Source organism: Manihot esculenta, chromosome 12 (assembly GCF_001659605.2).
Source record: "Manihot esculenta cultivar AM560-2 chromosome 12, M.esculenta_v8, whole genome shotgun sequence".
Lineage (NCBI taxonomy): Eukaryota > Viridiplantae > Streptophyta > Magnoliopsida > Malpighiales > Euphorbiaceae > Manihot > Manihot esculenta.
The window spans coordinates 24050878-24070186 of record NC_035172.2 but is presented as its reverse complement, the minus strand read 5'-3'; the positions used below and the strand labels follow the sequence as shown (position 1 = coordinate 24070186).

At 25.7% G+C, this 19309-nt stretch overlaps 1 protein-coding gene across 2 annotated transcripts; it reads right to left on the bottom strand.

The window, feature by feature from the left end:
- Positions 1–268: 268 nt before the first annotated feature.
- On the bottom strand, positions 269–6631 carry LOC110628140 (probable vacuolar amino acid transporter YPQ1). Of its 2 annotated transcripts, XM_021774649.2 has the most exons (13): positions 6251–6631; positions 6069–6111; positions 5842–5868; positions 5076–5174; positions 4884–4990; positions 4633–4801; positions 4460–4561; positions 4264–4362; positions 4156–4176; positions 3993–4051; positions 3795–3885; positions 3555–3678; positions 269–1450 (listed from the first exon to the last, which is right to left on the bottom strand). In XM_021774649.2, the coding sequence occupies exons 1-12, from the start codon at positions 6472–6474 to the stop codon at positions 3574–3576; spliced, it is 1146 nt and encodes a 381-aa protein (XP_021630341.1). In that variant the 5' UTR covers positions 6475–6631; the 3' UTR covers positions 269–1450; positions 3555–3573. The 2 variants fall into 2 exon arrangements, with proteins under 2 accessions (XP_021630341.1, XP_021630340.1); XM_021774648.2 differs by lacking the exon at positions 269–1450 and having other exon boundaries at positions 3464–3678; positions 6251–6630.
- Positions 6632–19309: the final 12678 nt, after the last annotated feature.

The window sequence follows — 19309 nt, the reverse complement described above, 5'->3', positions numbered from 1 at the left end:
AGCATATCATTAAGATCTCCACTGCACACCTATGATAGATTGGATCTTTGGACAAGCTGGGTTAAGATACCCTAAGGTTCTTGTCTCCTGTGTCACTCAACATAACTATAAAATCCAATGATACGCCACGGACCAGTTTCGGAACTAATCACATTCATATCAATAAAAGTGAGAAAAAAAGCAAACAATAGAAACATAGCAAAAAGAATTCCATAACACTGCTAGACCACCACTATAGTCCAATCAGTCCATAGAAAAACAATTATCATACCCAAAGTGAACTTTTATTTCATTTATTTTATTTTCATGAACAAAGAGTCTCACAAAGGAAAATAACATCAAGTTTGTTGGCACTAATCAATCCTTTTAACGTTCGAATTTTATGGCAATTGTCAAGACCCCGCAATTCCAACTTAAGCAAATCAGGATCCCAGCGAGCTTGATCACCAGGACCCACCAATGTAGTTAGAAACAAAGTATGCATTAGCAAGGTGTATTTCACCTGAACTATATTGTCCTGCATCTTGTGTGATAGAATCAATAAACGTTCTTGGGAATTTGTTACAATCCTCCAAAAAGACAACATCCTCCTCTCCCGTCCCATCGGTTCGATCCTCAATTTCTTCTATGGTTTTCATAGGTACATCATTAAAAACATGCAAAGAGTCATTGTTCATTGTGCCACCTACAACATTCTGGTTCACAACAGCTCCAAACTTGTCTCAAATCCATGGATTATCCAAAATAAAAGTTTGATGAGTATCTACTCGTAGCCAACTACTCCATGCACAAGGAGCTGTGGACATCAAAGCATCAAAGAGAAGCTCGCAAAAGTACTCAGAATGGCCTATTCGACTACACATGTAGCAAAAAGTGGGCAATTTTTCATACTTGAAAGAGACATTTACTTCTTTACCTTCCTTGGTTGTAACTTTTTTTCATCTTTTTCAAAGGCTTCCTAATATCCACAGAAACTTGCATTCGAAAATAGTTCTACCACCCTTTTGAGAGGGAAGCCGAGTGATATGCCACAAATTTACCCAAAAAGTTACCTAGTAACACAACAACAGATTCATTATAATAACCAATCAGGATGTTGTGCACTTGGATCCAGAAAATAGCATCATGCAAAGGAACCTCCATCGGATTGTCACCAGCCTGTAGATGGTGTAAAAGGAGAAGTGAATTATTGAAGGTCCACGGGGAGCCCTCTAAAACTCACTTTAAATCAACGTCATGGAAGAACTAAAAAAGAAAACGGCACTGCAAAATTTCTTGCATGAAGACCCTTTTCCCTGGCCGCCATAAACTTGACAAAGTATTACGTATGGCTCCAAAATTTGTAGGCTTATCCATTAAAAAGCTAACCACCAGGCAGAATTCATTAAAGGCTGTCAAGTTCTCTTCCGCTGTAGACTCAAGTGGAAGGACAACATCTTCATCATTATTGCTGTCAACCAAATTAAGGGTTGCAAAATCAGCATCCATGAGATAGAAGACGACTTGCACTTTGCAAGGCAAAAGAAAAGCATGCCAAATGGCAAGACTAAAATTTAGGAATACTAATAATATTCCATTAAACATGCAAATTAGAATTATATCTATTAAATGCTTAAAATTATTAAAATTAAAATAATTAATCACAAATTTATTATGTTACCAAAAAATTGTGAAAATAAATAAAGAAATAATAGTTTCACTTGTTACTAATTATAAGCTTATTAAATAAAAATTTTAAAAATTCACTATAATTTAAGTTTATGTTCAACACTTTAAATCTCAAATAATAAAATTAAATCTTTTTCAAATTATCATAATTATACTAAAAAAACTTACATTAAATCTGAAAAAATTAGTTTTTTATTAGTAAAAATATGATCTTATTTAAATTTAATATTAAAAAATTAGTAAAAATATGATCCCTTATTTAAATTTAATAGTAAAAATAAATATATCTATATATTTAGATATATGATAATAATAATTATACAATAGTAATAAATCCTATTATAAAATGAATTTTAATTATATATAATATTAGGAGTGAGCAATCGCTCTGGTTCAAAATTGAATAAAAAAATTGAAAATTAAATTTTAAATAAATATAAAATCAAATGAAATGAAATTATTTATTAAAAAAAATCCAATCAAATTAAATTGATTTTTTCGTACGGTTTAATTTTCGGTTTCGAAATTTTCTAGAGCTTTTTCAAAAATTCCTATATTTTCTTTTGGTTTCTCTCAAGCCAAAAAATATGAATTTATTCTGTTTATCTTAATTTTTTCTTTCAAACAAAACATCAATCAAAAAACGTAAATAAATAAGATTTACACAATAAAAACACAAATCCACATAATAATTGTAAACCCATCTTAAAATGAAAAGTAACAAACCCATATTAAGATTAAAAGAAATATAATACAAGAGTAGAAATATCAACACAAGGCTTTGAATGCTGTGTTGCTGCGATGTGGGAGGTCGCCTAGCGCTACTTGGAGCTGTGCAGCGGAGACATTGAGAAGCCACTTAAAGCTGTGATGCTCGAGCTATAGTACCACAAGCTGCATCCTTCTTCTTGATCCATATATTTGATTTTAAAAATGGAGAAAAAATTGCTAGTATTGAGAAGAGAAAGGGGATGAAGGAGTGGTAGAGGAGGAGGCGGCAAAGAAAAAAAATAATATGATGTCTAGGGTTTCTCATTTTAAAATGATAAACATATATATATGAAATTTGACGGCTGAGATTTATTAGAATGAATGGTTAGGATTTAAAGTTAGAAAAAAAAGGAAAGGAAAAAATTACTCATTGAAGATGCTGAGATTGGATCCCTCCTAAAAACTTTAAGTATAACCTTGTTAACCAGCAAAACACAATCAAATGTTATAATTGATTTTAGCTTTAAAAATATATATACGGTTGGTTTGATTCTATAATGATTTATTATATAAAACGAATTAATTTTTTAAATTAAATCAATTCAGTCAATTTATTTAAATCGAAGCTCATGAATATAAATGTTTAACATAAAAATATTTCAATTAAATATTTATATTGAACAGTCAATTATACACATTAATCATATATAATTTTACTATTTGACTCTAAATTTTTCATAAAACAATAAAATACCCTCGTTTAATAACTTTATTAATTTATACATCTCAAATATTAATATTATTGATAATTTGTACCCTTAATTTTATTTTAAATTTTGCTCATTTTATTATAATTTTTATAAATTCATATACTCTCCAAATTGGATCATTCAGTTGTTTAATAAATTAATCCCAATTAATACAAAAATGTAATTATACATTCAACCAAAAAAAAAATTTATTGTTACCCATCGCCAGTCTGACTTAACGCTTGACCTACAGCATAAAGGCATCCAAGGTTCCTTCGCAGCTCACCACTCAGCTCACAGCTAATACAGAATTTACTAGTTAAAACCAAATGCAATTCCAAGAACAGATCAATCTTTGCTAAGATCAAGCATTTGAAAGATCTCTTAGTTAAGATTTCAACTCTCAACAATGAATCTGCAAATTACACTAATATACAATGTGGAATCAAGATAAAGCTGCCTTGTTTGCATCCATGTAGTCTCCATATTCTTCTTCACGGCTCATCATTTTTCGATGAAGGTATCTGTAGTAGATGTACTGCAATATGATCTGTCAAAATTATTGTTAAGGCATAGCAAGTTATGTTGTAAATTTAGCAACAAAAAGCAACAGAAAATACAAGGAAAAGGGCAATCATTCTGCAAGAGAACATAAAGCAAGGATACGAATAAGTCGAGTGCGACGCAGACTGCAGCATCTAGCAACCATGGCATATTAGCTTTGATACTGTCCCATTCTGTTGTTCTAACAAGAATACTGCAGTTATGCACAGAGAAGTTAGTGAGTCTAAAGATTTATATATGTTCGTGTGAATGCGTCGTGCGAATATGCGTGTGAGGAATGTTACGAAAAAAGAGTTGAACCTTAGAACATAAGTGAGGTTTGCCACTAGTGCGAAGATGAACATTAGGGGATTTAAGCCCTGCATAAGTTTCAAGTTTAATCTCAACTTAGTAAAGATATCTCAAAAAAAATTTCTCAATAAAAGCAGAGAAAAATAGTCAAGGGAATGTGCAGAAGCATCACCTCGACGCTCCCTCTTTTGATCTGCCAAAGACATCATTAATTTGGATTAGAAATTACAAAAATAGATTATAAATAAGACAATTTACTTCTCAATCAATGAAGATTTACATTTAACCAGATTTGAGGGATTCGACCTCCCATATATATAGCTGCCATAAGCCATCCCAGCCACTGTCCGAAAGAACTGTGCTCCATTGCACCTCCTTCCTGGTATTGATCACAAACATACAGAGAAATGAGAAGTTTAAAGAAGAAATTTTCCGAAAAAAAATTATTTTAAAATCAGAATTACTCATGATCATACATGTAAAAGCCTTCTACCAGTAAATCCAATGTATGCATCTGTCAAAGCCTTGCTGTGCAGGGGCAGGTTGAGCGATGTGGCTAGAAATGTTCCATAACCAGCCTGAAAATTTTGAAATAATTCAAGTCAGTCTCATGGTTTCCAACAGTTTCTGGTAAGTTTCGGGGGCTCACCGATCGTGGAATTGGCCTAGGCTGGCTAACAAATTTAGATGGAACAGAAGCTGCCTCATCATCTGAGGATGATTCATGGTCAAGTCCCATTGCAGAAGGGCCGCTTCTGGCAGCTCTAAGGTAACTTCGAAATGGTGGAGTACCACTGCTTGCCATAGATCTAGCTGAACTGAAAAGAAATATAATTTTGTTAATCATCATAATTAATTACAAAAATTACATAATTAAATAGGATAAGAGAAAGTTCATACGTGTAATAATACTCCCTACGAGGAGTTGCTCTAGGCGAGGCAGTGGGTATTGGAATCGCTGAGCCAGCTGACTTGGGTTTCAGTGGTTTTTTATCATCATCCACAGCCTGATTGCAATTAACAAGCTTCTAGATTAGAATCAAAGACTAGTTAGAAATGGCCAAAACATGAAAGAAACAAAAGGGTACTCGCCTGTTGGTCAGCATCAGCTCTCTGCCATTTCCACAACTTGTAGATGTGATCATAGTAGAAACCTTGCAACACTAACACTACTGTGCTTACAGTGTAAAGCTGTAAATTAAAAACACAGAGAGTTACACATGATGGGAAGTTTCTGTGTTTTGTGTATTGAAATAGAACACACACAACTAAGTTAAGGGGTTGTCATTATTCTCTGTCCTGAGGCATCTGGCACTGTAGCTGACACACAAGTTAATGGGAGCCTGGCCAAGAGTATTTACTACATGGAAAACAACCTTGGTTACTTGGGACCACAGATCAACTTGTGTGGTAATAATCAAATGCTTTCTTTAGTTTCTTTCCTATCTCAGAATTTAGAGACACAATTTGAAGTTGGACTTGTGAATAATATTAGTAACTGAGCACTTAACTATGTTTCCGCTTTGTAATTGTCTTTTCAAAGAAGGGATTAGCCAAGAAAATCATTGAAATCAGAGATAATTTATAAAAACGGTTCATCAGTTCCAACAATGAAATGAGATTTTATGTTATTTAAATGTTGCAGGATTTTATGTTATAAAATAAAGTTTGTACTGTATTGAACCTAAATTGGCGTACAAATTGGGTTGGTATGGGCTACAATTCCAGCCCAAAAAAGGCTAGCACTAACAAAATTGCAATTATGTGAATATTGAGGGTCCATTTTGTAAATGAGGCAATAAAAGTATATAATAAAATATATATGCAAACCTGGCTAACCAAGAAAGTGCACACTCACCAGGGCAGTATAGAACTGGGTGGGCAGCTGCATATAGAGAAGATATAAAGAGCAAAAAAACAATATGAGATTAATGGATAAGTTATTATATATATATATATTCGAAAGCAGACATAAAAATGTAACAGATAAAGGTTTGGGCACAGCTAGGCAGCCAATATGAGGCCATTGTATGGACCATAAAGTCCCTGTTTTTCTATGGCTTCCTTTGCCTGACTCACACTCACCGTTGCTGGCTCCAGAAGGCAGCCCACAAGATTAAAAACATCTCTGCACCAACCCAATAGATTAATTAAAAACAATAATAATATCTTAAGCTGGAAAGAGTTATCCGTTGATAATATAAAAAGTTATCTCTCACGAAAAGAGATGATAGAGAAGAAAAATAAGAGAAAGAGAGAGAAAATACCCAGCAACCCAAGTGAGGAGAAAAAGAAGGGAGACTCCATGGCTGGACTTAGTTCTGAAGTTGGTGATGATTTGAGGGATCTCTGCAACTCCCCAACAAACTAAACTAATGAGACCAAAACCAAAAGAAAAATCATCTCTTAGATTACAAAGACAATCTTTGAAATATTTCTCAACCCAACCAACACAAGGCTTCTGCTCCGTAACACAGTAGGCAAGAGACATGGCCACCCTCTCTCTCTCTCTCTCTCTCTCTCTCTCTCTCTCTCTGTGGATAAGCTAGAAAGGCAATGAGGGTTACGAGGTGGATATATTTATAGAACAAGTGGTGTATTAATAGACAATAGCATGGAAGAAAAGTGTTGACACAAAGAGAGGCTATTCTAATTCTACACACTTCTTTGTATGAAGGATGATGATGGGTCAATAGGCGAAGGAAAAGTTAAAAATAATAATAATAATAGTTAATGTTATAAAGCCGTGCACCGCATATTCTCTCAGTTTCAATGTGTGATGCTCCAATTTTAAGGAAAATGAGGCGTGTGTAATTTTCGGCATATTCTTTTGTTACTAAGGACTCAATAACCTTCTACTGTAGCTGCCCACACTTTTTTTTCCCCCTCATACACAAACACATGCATACAGATCACATGATATGAAATCTCAAAAAACTAATCATCATTATATTTTCAAATTATTATAGTCATAAAAAATATTTAAAAAATAAAAAAAAATTACAATTTAATCATGTAATATAAAAAAATATATCAATTTTAAATTTTAAAAAATATAGAAATTATTTTTGAAATTTTTAAAATAGTTTATCAATTTAATATTTTTGTATTGAAAATATTTTAAAACTTTTTAACACTTAACTGTTAAAATTAATTAATAAAATAATTAATAAAATTTTTAAAATTTTAAGAGTATTTTAATCTATTTTTTAAAATTAAAATACTTTTAAAACATACTTTCCTTTTCGAAATAGTGTATTGATTAATTTCTTAATATATCTATATTTAATACATACTAGTTTCTTTTTGGTAGGTGCGTGCATATATGTAATTTTATATTTTTATTATTTTAATAGTAAAATTTTAATTTTTAAATAATATTTTTAGTTTAATTACACGATGGATGAATCTATAAAAATTTACAAAAGTAAAAATCTTATTGAATAAATTTTAAATTATCATCATAAAATGCAAGCATGATATTTTATCTATTTATTAAATAAAATTTTAAATATTTCATTATTATTGTAAGCTGAATTTCTCTGTAAAATTAACAGTATTTTATTTAATTAACCTATATTAAAAAATAAAAGCTATTAATAGTATTAAATAATATTATATATTTAATAAAAATAATTTATATGTTTGGCTGCTAAATTTTTTACATCTTTGATTAGAACATCCTTAGCAGTTTTACAGTCTACTTGAATTGTAAATTTCTGATTTAATAAATCTCTTTGAAATTTTGTGACACATAATACTATTGCTAAAATTTCTTTTTTGATGGTAGAATATTTTTCTTGAGTAGGATTCCAAACTCCTGAGTAGTATCTTATAATATGGTCTTTATTATTGATATGTTGTTTTAATATTCCTCCAAATCCTTGATCAGAAGCATCTGTTTCTACTATTTTTGGTATATCAGGATTGCAAATATTTAAACATGGTAAAGTTTTAACATGTTTTTTGATTTCCTGAATGATTTTAGATATTTTATCTATTTATTAAATAAAATTTTAAATATTTCATTATTATTGTAAGCTGAATTTCTCTGTAAAATTAACAGTATTTTATTTAATTAACCTATATTAAAAAATAAAAGCTATTAATAGTATTAAATAATATTATATATTTAATAAAAATAATTTATATGTTATATTTTCTTTATATCTGTAATTATGATATATTATTTTGTACTTTTATTTTATATATATATATATATATATATATTAATTTCACATAAATAATTATAAATAAAATATCTTTAAAATAAAAATATTGACATTAAAATTTAATTATTATAGATTAATTCAAAATAAAATAAAATATAAAAAACTTAAATTATACATACTTATTATTTTATTGCTTATTAATAAACATATTTATATATTTGAACAGTGAAAATTATAATATAAATTTTTCATAATATAATTTTTTTTTTACAATAATGTATCGTATTAATATCAACTTAAATTTTTTCATAAATATTAATATATTTAGTATTAAATAATTTTACTACACTATAAATTTTTTAAAAAATATATGATAATTTTATTTCCTTGATGATAATATACTGTATTAGTATCCACTTAAATTTTTTCATAAATATTAATATATTTAGTATCAAATAATTTTAGTTTGCCATAAATTTTTTAAAAATATATATATAAATTTTTTTACTGCAACAATAAATATTACTGTTAATATTTTTATTCTAAAAATAAAATAAATATCAATAATTTTTTTAAGAAGGAAAAAATTACTTTTGTGCTACAAATATATGGATTATAAACTTTCCATAATAAATTATATAGTTTTATTTGTTTTTTTATTTTATTACCAGTTAAAGTTATTTTTTTATCCATTTTGATATATTATTTTATGCTAACTTTTTGATATATTGCTTGAATACTTCAATTTTTTCAGAGTAAGTTTATTAGAATAAATTAAAATAATTCTATTATATTAATGATTAATAAATTATTTCAAATAAGATAAAAAAAATTATTTTTGAATAATATTAATTAAAAATATTTTATTATATAAAAATATACGTGTCCATATAAAATAGGATAATTTATATGAATCTATTTTATTTTTCAATTTTAAACAATAAATAATATGAGTAATTTAATTTAACTTGTATGAGAAGTTAAAATATATTATACGTTGTTGCAGTAAGAAGTAAAGAAAATTATTGGACTCTGATACTTTCTTATAATAAACTAATATTTACCATTCTTATTATAGGCACATTAATTTAATTTAATTTAATTTAATTATTACTATTTACATCAGAAAATCTATTAATTATTTTAATATAAATTATTGATTTAAGGAGAAATTTTTATATAATGAATATTTAATTATAAAAGAAGTCCAATTATAATAAACATAATACAAAAAATATATTTCATATATTATTATGTATAATTAATTAAATGTCAACGTACAATATATAATGCATATTATATTTTTAAAATCTCCTAATATCTCAGTGACTAAAAATATAGTCTCTTTTAGCTTAGAACAAATTTTAATATTTAAAGGAATCTCAGTAAAAAAAAAAAAAAAAAAAAAGTTATCTTATTTTCTTGTATCTAAACATGGAAAATTATAACATAAAATTAATTATGTTATAATTAATTTATTAATTATTTGCAAGATCTAAATCTCTCCCATTGGCTGATTAATTTATTAATTACCCATTTGCTATAAATTAATTATGATTTAATTGTAAATATATACACATGGATCACATATTATTTTATGGATTACTCTCTTTATATAATTACCATTTCCCACCATTCATCTCTGCTTTCTGCTGCCCATTCTGATTACTGTATTTTAACATTACTTAGTTAATTAATAGAGAAAATTATTATTTTTTTATTCTCAAAATATAATATAATTAATGAATTTCTATTTTTAAGTTTCAACACTTTAATTTTTTAAATTTAATTTCATTAAAATTAAAAATTACCATAAAAAATATATAAAAAAACTATTGTTTTTAGAATTCAAACACTTGATTTTTTTTTTCTAATTAATATAATATCCCCTGCATGATTGGCGGAGCTAAATCATCTTTCCTTTCCTTTGTTGCTTAATCATTTTCAATTGGATATTATTATTAATTGCCAATTTAATTAAGATCTGCACAGACACAGTTCATCATTTAGAATCTCTTTACTCGCATTTCAATTTAATTGAATTTTTAAATACAATTGTAGCAAATATTAGTGGTACAGATAAATGTGATTAAAATAATGGCTATTCTTTTTCTATTTTTTACATAAAAAATTAATTAGCGCACTGATTTTCTATAGCTAATACTTAATCTCATGCCGCTTTTGGAGTTTTTTTTTTTTTTTAAAATAGATTTGGAGTTTTTTTTTAACAAGTGTTATTTTCTAATTTTAATAATTTATTGAATATTTTATTTCCTAAATAATAACACAGAAACTCTTAAATGAGACGAGAACACAGTAACCAATGAGTCATATCATTTCTGATTTTCGTAAAGTTATTATTGACATTTTTGTATTTAATCATTAAAATTTAAATTTATGATTTTAATTAAAGTTTTTGTAAATTCACATCTAGGCCCTAGACCATCATGTTCATGCCCCTGAAGCGCACGTGACAATGATGAATCATATTCATCCATGTGGCCACTTGGTTACGGATTCAAATTCAAATCAGTCCTAAATTGGAGATTTCTCCCCCCATTTTATTTCTAATTTATTTTGTTAGAATTTAATTCTATAATTAATATTTTTAAAAATGAAAATTACTTTTTTATTTTAAATTAAATTAAATCTATCAAAATCAATTTAACTAATAAAGGTTTACTTAGTTCAAACTATTCTGTTTCTTAATTTCTTAGAAAATATATTTATAAAACTAGATTTTCAGAGATTTTACCGAAAATTATAGTGTAATAAAATAATAATTGTACTTCACTTTAATTAGGCAAAGTGTAATAATTAAGCAAAGTGAAATTTATCAAGTGACACGACATACCTTATTTTTTCTCTTTTCTAAATATCCAATATTCTAATTCACTGTCATAATTAATCTAAATTCGTACAGTAACCTTTTAATTTTTTTTTAAATAAAAATTAGTTTCAATAAAAATATATATTTTTTAAAAATAAATTTGGTAATACAACCAAAACAAGAAAATTATTTGCTCATCCAGTGGAATTTTATTTCCTTATAATACTTTCCATCCAAAAAAGCCAAATTGTCAAATCCATTGAAGAAGATAGATTGTAATTAAATTATGAATGAAAAAATCAAATTAATCCAATTTTTTAATTTAATATCTGTCCAAATCAGGAGCAGACAGCTGACACATATATAGCCGGATGTTGCAAAAAGCCCGTACTCACATACTTGTCCTCGTGTTATAGCAAAACTAGTAAACATCTAAATTCATGCACAGAGATTCTGCTCCTTGCTCTCTCTACTCTGCCTATTCCAAACCCACTCAACTTTCAAAACTTCTTTACATTTCCATACTTCATCTTTAATTTATTATCACAAACTCCCTTGTTTTTTATTTCATATAAAATCCTCGTCTCCACAAACGTTTTGTAAAAATTTCAGACCCAATTGCAACTTTTTTAAAGTAAACTTAAGCAGCAAATTCCATTTAATGCGAATAAAGTGTCACTTCAGTTGAACTAGCTAACGACAAGATTAGTCGCTCTGTTTAGTATTTTTTTTTCTTATTTTTATTGGGTTGATTTTCAATATAACCTGAAAATCAGCCAGGTTCATTCTTTGAACAATTATAAAAAAAAAAAAAATTTCTTCATTCCAGTTTCCAAGATGCAAAATTTTCTTTTGGATAGACATTTTTTGGTAGGTTGAATATAATGTAGGAAATCATCCAGGTTCATCTTTTGAATAGCTGTACAGTTTTGTCTTTAAGTTTTGTTTGGTATTATTTTTTTAAAGAAAAATTAAATTTTATTCATAAATGAATTTATTTATTTAGAATCAATCTAAATATAATAAAATTTAAATAAATTTTTATATATTAAATAAATTAATAATTAATTTAATTTATTCATTATTTTTGTCTTTTAAACTATACATAAATATTTACTTTTATAAATAACATCAATTTTGATCATATTGATAGAAAAATTATTATTAATATTTTTGCAACATTTAAAATCTAAATTTTAGATAATGTTTTACTATTAAAAATATAAAGATTGTTTTTCTAAATTAATAAAATAATATAATAAATTTTTTAATATTAATTAATTATAAATGTACGTGATGATCTTAGATTCAGAAAATAGAGTTTATAAAGTGTTCTCTAAACTTAGTTCGAGAGGAGAGTCTTCCTCCCCTTTTATCCTTTTTTTTTGTCTCTCAGTGGCGTGTAACGGTCTTACCGCCATTGGACCACCTGTCCCTGCTATTCTGATACGGTTGTACGAGAATATCAAATATTCTGCTTCATATGTAACGGTCACTTAATTCTCCTCTGGCGCGCATGCGGAGGGTCCCACTAGATGGGTGGGCTAGCCACCTTCCTTCTTCTAGGCTGGACTAGTAGATGAAATTAAGGCTGAGCTTATAGGAGGTTTGATCATTGGGCCGAAATAGGCAGGGCCGGCCTGATTGAAAAATCTAAATGGATCCGGTCTTAAGACTGAGCGGGCTGGACCTAACTCACACAGGACACTTAGAAGCTTTTAGGTCATTGGCTGTCATCGTGGACCTGACCTTAGACTGGGATAGTGAAATTCAGCGATTATCAGTACTAAATATTGATAATCAATATTAAATTAAATAATTTTTGTATGGACTAAGTATTAATTTTTTAAAAAATTAATTAAAAATTAAAAAAATAAAGAAAAAAAGGAAAAGAAAAAAGTTTCTAAATGCTAATTAAGAAATTTTAATATAAATAATTTTAAATGAAATTATTTTCTATAAAATTATTATAATTTTAGCAAATTTTATTTTTAATTCAAAATCAATTCTCTTGAATTTCTACACTATTAGTTTTGCTTAATATAATTTTTTTTTAAATTATTTATTTTAAATACTTTTCAAATTAGACGTTTCAAATAAGAGTTAACTATTATTTTTTTTTTTACTTTACAACTGTATTTCCATTAAAAATTCACTTTACTGACTTTCTCTTGACTTGAGAATTTTGGTCTTCAGTGTTGTTTTCTGTTAATTTTGTTACGGTTTAATTTATACATTTTGTCCGTTAATAACCATTTGTAAAAAAAAAAATTTAAATAAAAAATTTATCTCATTTTATAAAGTTTTTTTTTTTTTTGGAGTTCTCATTATATGAAGTTTAAAAGGATAAATACATTGATTAAGCACAGAAAGGCAGTTGCATTCACCAAATTCAAGACTGAATGCAAGATCTCAAAACCTCCAAACCGGGGAAAGCCTAAATAATTAGGGAGTAAACCAATCAAAATGTCTTCAAATTATTCGAGATTCGACTTGATAAAAATTCGATTGTATTTGATTCATTTTTTAAATAAGTCGAATTTAAACTCATATTTTAGACTCATTTAATAAACGAGCTGAGTTTAAACTCAGCAGTATTTGATTCGTTTAGACTCGCGAGTTCAACTCGTTTTCAAGTTTATGAACAAACTCACGAGTTGACTTGTAAACAGGAGCGCATGAGCAAACTTCCGAACAATCTCGTAAATATGCTCGTTAATCAAACTAATGAATAAGTGTATTTATAATACTTATAAATATATTTAATAATGTATTTATTTATAAATTACTAAATAAGATTATGAGTTTTTTTTTGAAATAAAAAGATTATGAGTTATATCATTTATTCTTTAAATATTTATATTAATGTTATATTTTATAAATGTGTAATTATATTAATTTTTTTATAAATAATTTACTATTTAAAATTATATTACAATAATTTAAAAAATATATTTTATAAATTACAATAATTTATAATATAATTTTATTTAAAATAAAGAAATTAATGATATATATATATATGAGAATAAATGTAGTGTATTAAATATAAATATAATTTTAATATAAAATAATAAATGCTTTACAATATTAAATAATAATTTTAGAAAAAATTAAATAATAATATAAATATTCTTTGCAAAAAGAAATTATATCAATGATGATATAAGTGATATTATCATAAATTTTCTCTATTTGTTAATTTTTATTTATTTTTATTTTTAAACTTTTAAAATATTAAATATAATAAATTAATAAATATATATATTATTAATCTATATACTTTTCTTTGATTGAGTAACTACATTGTTAGTCTATATATTTCTTTATGATTATATTTTTTAAGTAAATATTATTTTTATACATTTAAAAAATATTTCTCTTAAATTCTCACAATCAATATATATATTTGTATGTGCTCACTTTTATGATTAGTCTCATGCATAATATTACTTTAATTTATTATCTATTTTAATTTTATAAATTAAATTATTAATATAATATAATTTAATATAATAATATCTTTACAATTTAATATAGCATTATATATTATTAATTAAATTGATTATACTTGTATTAATATATGAAACCGTTTATATTTGTATTATAATAATAATTTTTATATTGTATATAATAATTTAATATAAATAATATACTTAATTAAAATTAAAAAAATTAAAAATATATATTATTAATAATATATTATATTAACAAATTTAATACAAAAATATTTTTTAATACTAACGGTAAAATTACATAGTTTTAATTAAATTAAAAATTTAAATAGAAACTTTTTTCATCACTTAAATAGAATATTTATATATAAATTTATACATCAATGTATATATTTTAATTAAATTTTACACATTGATTAAATAATTATAAAGATTATTATTATATAATATCGAATTTATACTAAATATATTTTATATAATTAATTAAATATTTTATAATTAGAAGTTGAGTTAACAAATATTAATATTTAAAGTTATAAATAATATTAAAATTCTAAATATTTTAAATTTTAATATATAATTTTTTTAATTAATTAATAAGAAAATGTAAAAAAAATTGAAAATAAAGTAAATTTTAAAATATTTTAAAATTTTAATATATAATATTTTTTAATTAATTAATAAGAAAATATAAAAAAAATAATTGAAAACAGAGTTAGTTTAGTTTGGTAGGATTGAAGCCAAGACTTAAAAAAAAAACTTATTAAATGTGACACCACTACACCCACTTGTCCAACAATTATTAAAAAAATCATATCTTTCATTATATAGCACATAGGGGGTGCAAGTGTTGATTTACCAACGCTAATCCAACGTCTAAATTGAAGGGATACGAAGAACGTGTCTTCTCTATTAAAAAATAATATTTTTATAAAATTTTTCATTAGTTTTAAGTTTAGGAGACTTTAAATTAAATAAAATAATTTAATTTAAAAATTAATATTTATATTATAATCGAGATTAAATTCGAGTCTAAATGAAATTTGAGTTGTTTCGTTAACGTGATAAACGATTTTATTACGAATTGAATTTGAACCGAGTTCAATTTTAATATTTATTTTATGAATTGAGTTTAAATTTATAAATAAAATTCGAATCAAATTTGAACTCGAATCTTTAAATTTATTTTCTAATCGAATCTGAATTTATCAAAATTTGATTCGACTCGATTTAATTACAGTCTTATAATTAATCAACAAGAAATTTTAGTATTTTTAATCTCAACTTAGTCATGCCTGTAAGTTGAGAGTTTTTTTTTTTTTTTCTGAGTTTTGATTCAAAATTTTATTTTCCGTAGACCTTATGTTTTAAGAGTTATCTATAACCTTTTCTTTTTTATTAATAATAATATTATCTTTGACAAAAATATTGAATAACTGATATATACATTTTTTAATTATATAAATTTCACATTTTGAATAATAAAAGGTATCTTCCTATAATTAAATAAACTAAATATGCTTTATATCTATACATATAGTTTAAGTAATGTTCTTTTGTAATTTATCAATTTTATGAACAAAGGGAAGTAAACTCATTGATGCATTAATACTCAATAAGCTAGCTACAGGTTTTAATCCAAGAGAGGACAGAAAGTGATATGAAAAGGGTAATGTTGTAAATAAGAAGGAGTAGAAGGGCATTTAGGAAAAGGTGGGAATCAGTGGAGGTAAAGGTTCAAGTCAAGAGGAAAGGGACAGAAGCAGAATGGGACAGCCTAATCTCTGGACACGACCATGCGCAACCTGACGAGACGGCGACGGTGCGCTGCAAAGCAACTTGTGGATTCATTAACAAGGGAACACGTGTTCCGTCCTTTTAAGCTTATCGATCAAGGTTCATGTTTATCCTCTATCGAAAACTGATTATGACTTTTATAATTTTATTTAAAATAAATTTTTACATTAAATTTATGTTTGAAAATAAGAGAGGATGGAAAATAATTATAGAAAATAATAAATATTTTAGAAATAAAAGAAAATAACTTTTATTTTTTAATTATTTTCTATTTAATTTGATGAGAAAAATAAAGAAAAAAATGTTTGTATTTTAAATTTAAATATTTATATATCTCCATATAAACAATAACAAGAATAAAAAAAAGGTATAATGATGAATTTATAAATATAATATTACTTTCCTTCTATTTTATCTACTCTCAAGTTAAAGAAAATAAATATATTTTTCTTTCTCTCCAATTTAATTTTTATTAATTTAAATAAATTAAAAACAATAAAAAAAAAAATTCTTCACTTTCTCTCTTTTATTTTCTTTCTCTTCCTAGAAAATTATCCCATCAAATCAAAGTGTAAAAATCTAATCATATTTAGACAATTCAATACGATTCTTTAACCATTCATTTGCAATAATTGATTTTCCGAGAAATAAAGTGAATAAATTTTAATAAAGTTATATGTAATTTCGACTCATTTTAAAATAATTTTTTAAAATAAAAATAAATTTTTAACTTAAAAATATATATATTCTCACATTATAAAAAATTAATAAAAAATAAAATAAATTAAATTTTTATAAATTTTTGCCCCCAAATAAGGATAAATCTTAACTTATCCCTGAAATTTTACAATTAATTGTAAATTATTTAATTTTAAAATATAATTGGAGTAAATATTATAATTATTTCATAAGATAATAAAGATGGCTGTTAATTTTAATTATGATCACTTGATTTTTTTAACTATTAAAATTTAAATTATTTCAACAAATATACTCAAATTTATTTTTTTTTTCAAAATAAATCATTTCATAACGTATTTTCAGATTATTAAAATAAAAAAATAGTTAAATTTTTTCCTATACCTTTTTATTTTCTTTTATTTTTCTCTATGTTACAATTTTATCTTTAAAGAAATTAAAAATTAACTATTAAAATTAAATTATCTTAACTAAAATTTTAAATTAATAACTTTATTAAAATTAAGATTTATTTATTTATTTATATTGTTTAATATTATTAATTTAATATTTATTAAATTAATTAATGCAAATTTCATTCAATAAAAATTAACTTTAGAGTTTCAAATTAATTGTGAACTAAATAATAGCTTTTAAAAAATCTAGTATTGTTTACAAAATTTAACTATTAAGAATATAAATTTTATTAATTTTATTTTATCAAATATTCAATCATTTATTCTAAAATTAAAGTAAATTTTATAATTTTAAAACATTATTGAATTTTTTTCTCGAAAATAGAGTAATACTTTAACTCCTTAATTTTAGGTAATTAATAATATTTGATATCTTTATTTTGTAACACAAGAATGATCTTTTGAAAATATAAATTCAAGTCTGAATAATCAACTTCATTAATAAATAAATCACACAATTTAATTATAGGATTAATAATTTTATTTTAAATATAAAAGAAGTGAAAGTGGAAAGAAAAAAAATTTACAGAGAGGTTGTAAGGTGAAAACTTGGTAATAGATTAGAAAGACTTTTTTGAATAAATTTAAAATCAAAAGATTTTATTAAAAAAAAAAATTAAAATTAGATAAAATTGCAATCCACGTTGACAATCTTAATTATTGTACCTAGATTTAAACAATAAAATTAAATCATTAAAACAAATAAAATTTGGTTTTTTAATAGCAATAGGTTTATTTATTTCTTAAAGAACTTGAATATTATATAATTTTATGCTTAAAACAAAATAATTTTTTTTCTATAAAATATTTCTTTTTAAAAAAATGATAATTGTAACGACCCGAAAATCGGACCGCTACCGGCGCTAAGATCCAGGTCGGCTTAAGGCCGCCGGGACCCGTAGCAAGCCTGACATGCAACCTGTAAACCTGTTTAATCCCATACATGATCAACAACATACATAAAAATTAAAACTTTTCCTTACATTCATACACCAAACTCAACCTGTGCATGCACTAAACATAGTCATAACCATAACCATGACCCCTCTGTGGGATCTCAACAATGCCCCAATGGGCGATACAATATATGTTGAGTTGGTTGACATAAACATCTAAGATCATGTATTAAAAGGGATACCTTACACATAGAGTCAAGCACAATCTCTAATCCTCAATATCATTATTACATGACATGACTACATAAGACACTACATTACAATTTTATCATGTCCACAACTTCTAACTATTACAAACACATGACTTTATTACTCTTGTGGACCTCCTGGTCTACCCTGTACCTGTAAACCTGGGGATAAGGGGAAAGGGGTGAGCTACAAGAGCCCAGTGAGCAGAATAATAAAACATTTATATTAAAAGTTCATGGAATGCGTCACATCACAACTAATCATAACAAGGATAAAATTGTCACCATTTAGCCCTCTACATATTCCAATCATGCCAGGGGTGTAGTGCAGGCCACACCTGGTCTTTCTCTTATATATAACATAACATACATAACCAATGGTGCCGGGGGCGTAGTGCAGGCCACATCCGGTCTTTCTCTAACATAGTGCCAGGGGCATAGTGCAGGCCACACCTGGACTTCCATATCATATCATCATGTCAACATATGAGGGCTAATGGATCATTCAACATTCATCCACATCAACAACATATTATGCAATGCAACATATTCGTGATTTCTAATGCAAACAACCTAAAATATCACATGGCATCCGTGATGCATGATTCATGCTAAAATTTTCATTTATAAAAAAGATAAGAGTTTATTCTACTCACCTTAGCTAGCTCTGACAAAGACTGAAGCAGCTAACTCATTGCTGGGGTCCTCGGTTCCTCGGGTTCGAACCTACACAGGTGGACTCAAGTGAGGGACCAAACATACAATAACATGACT

Coding starts and splice junctions, on each gene's coding strand:
- LOC110628140 (XM_021774649.2), bottom strand. CDS start 6,474: ATGTCTCTTGCCTACTGTGTTACGGAGCAGAAGCCTTGTGTTGGTTGG. Junction 5,869..6,068: donor GCCTTCTGGAGCCAGCAACG/GTGAGTGTGAGT, acceptor CTCTATATGCAG/CTGCCCACCCAGTTCTATAC. Junction 4,177..4,263: donor TCCCTCAAATCTGGTTAAAT/GTAAATCTTCAT, acceptor TGTCTTTGGCAG/ATCAAAAGAGGGAGCGTCGA.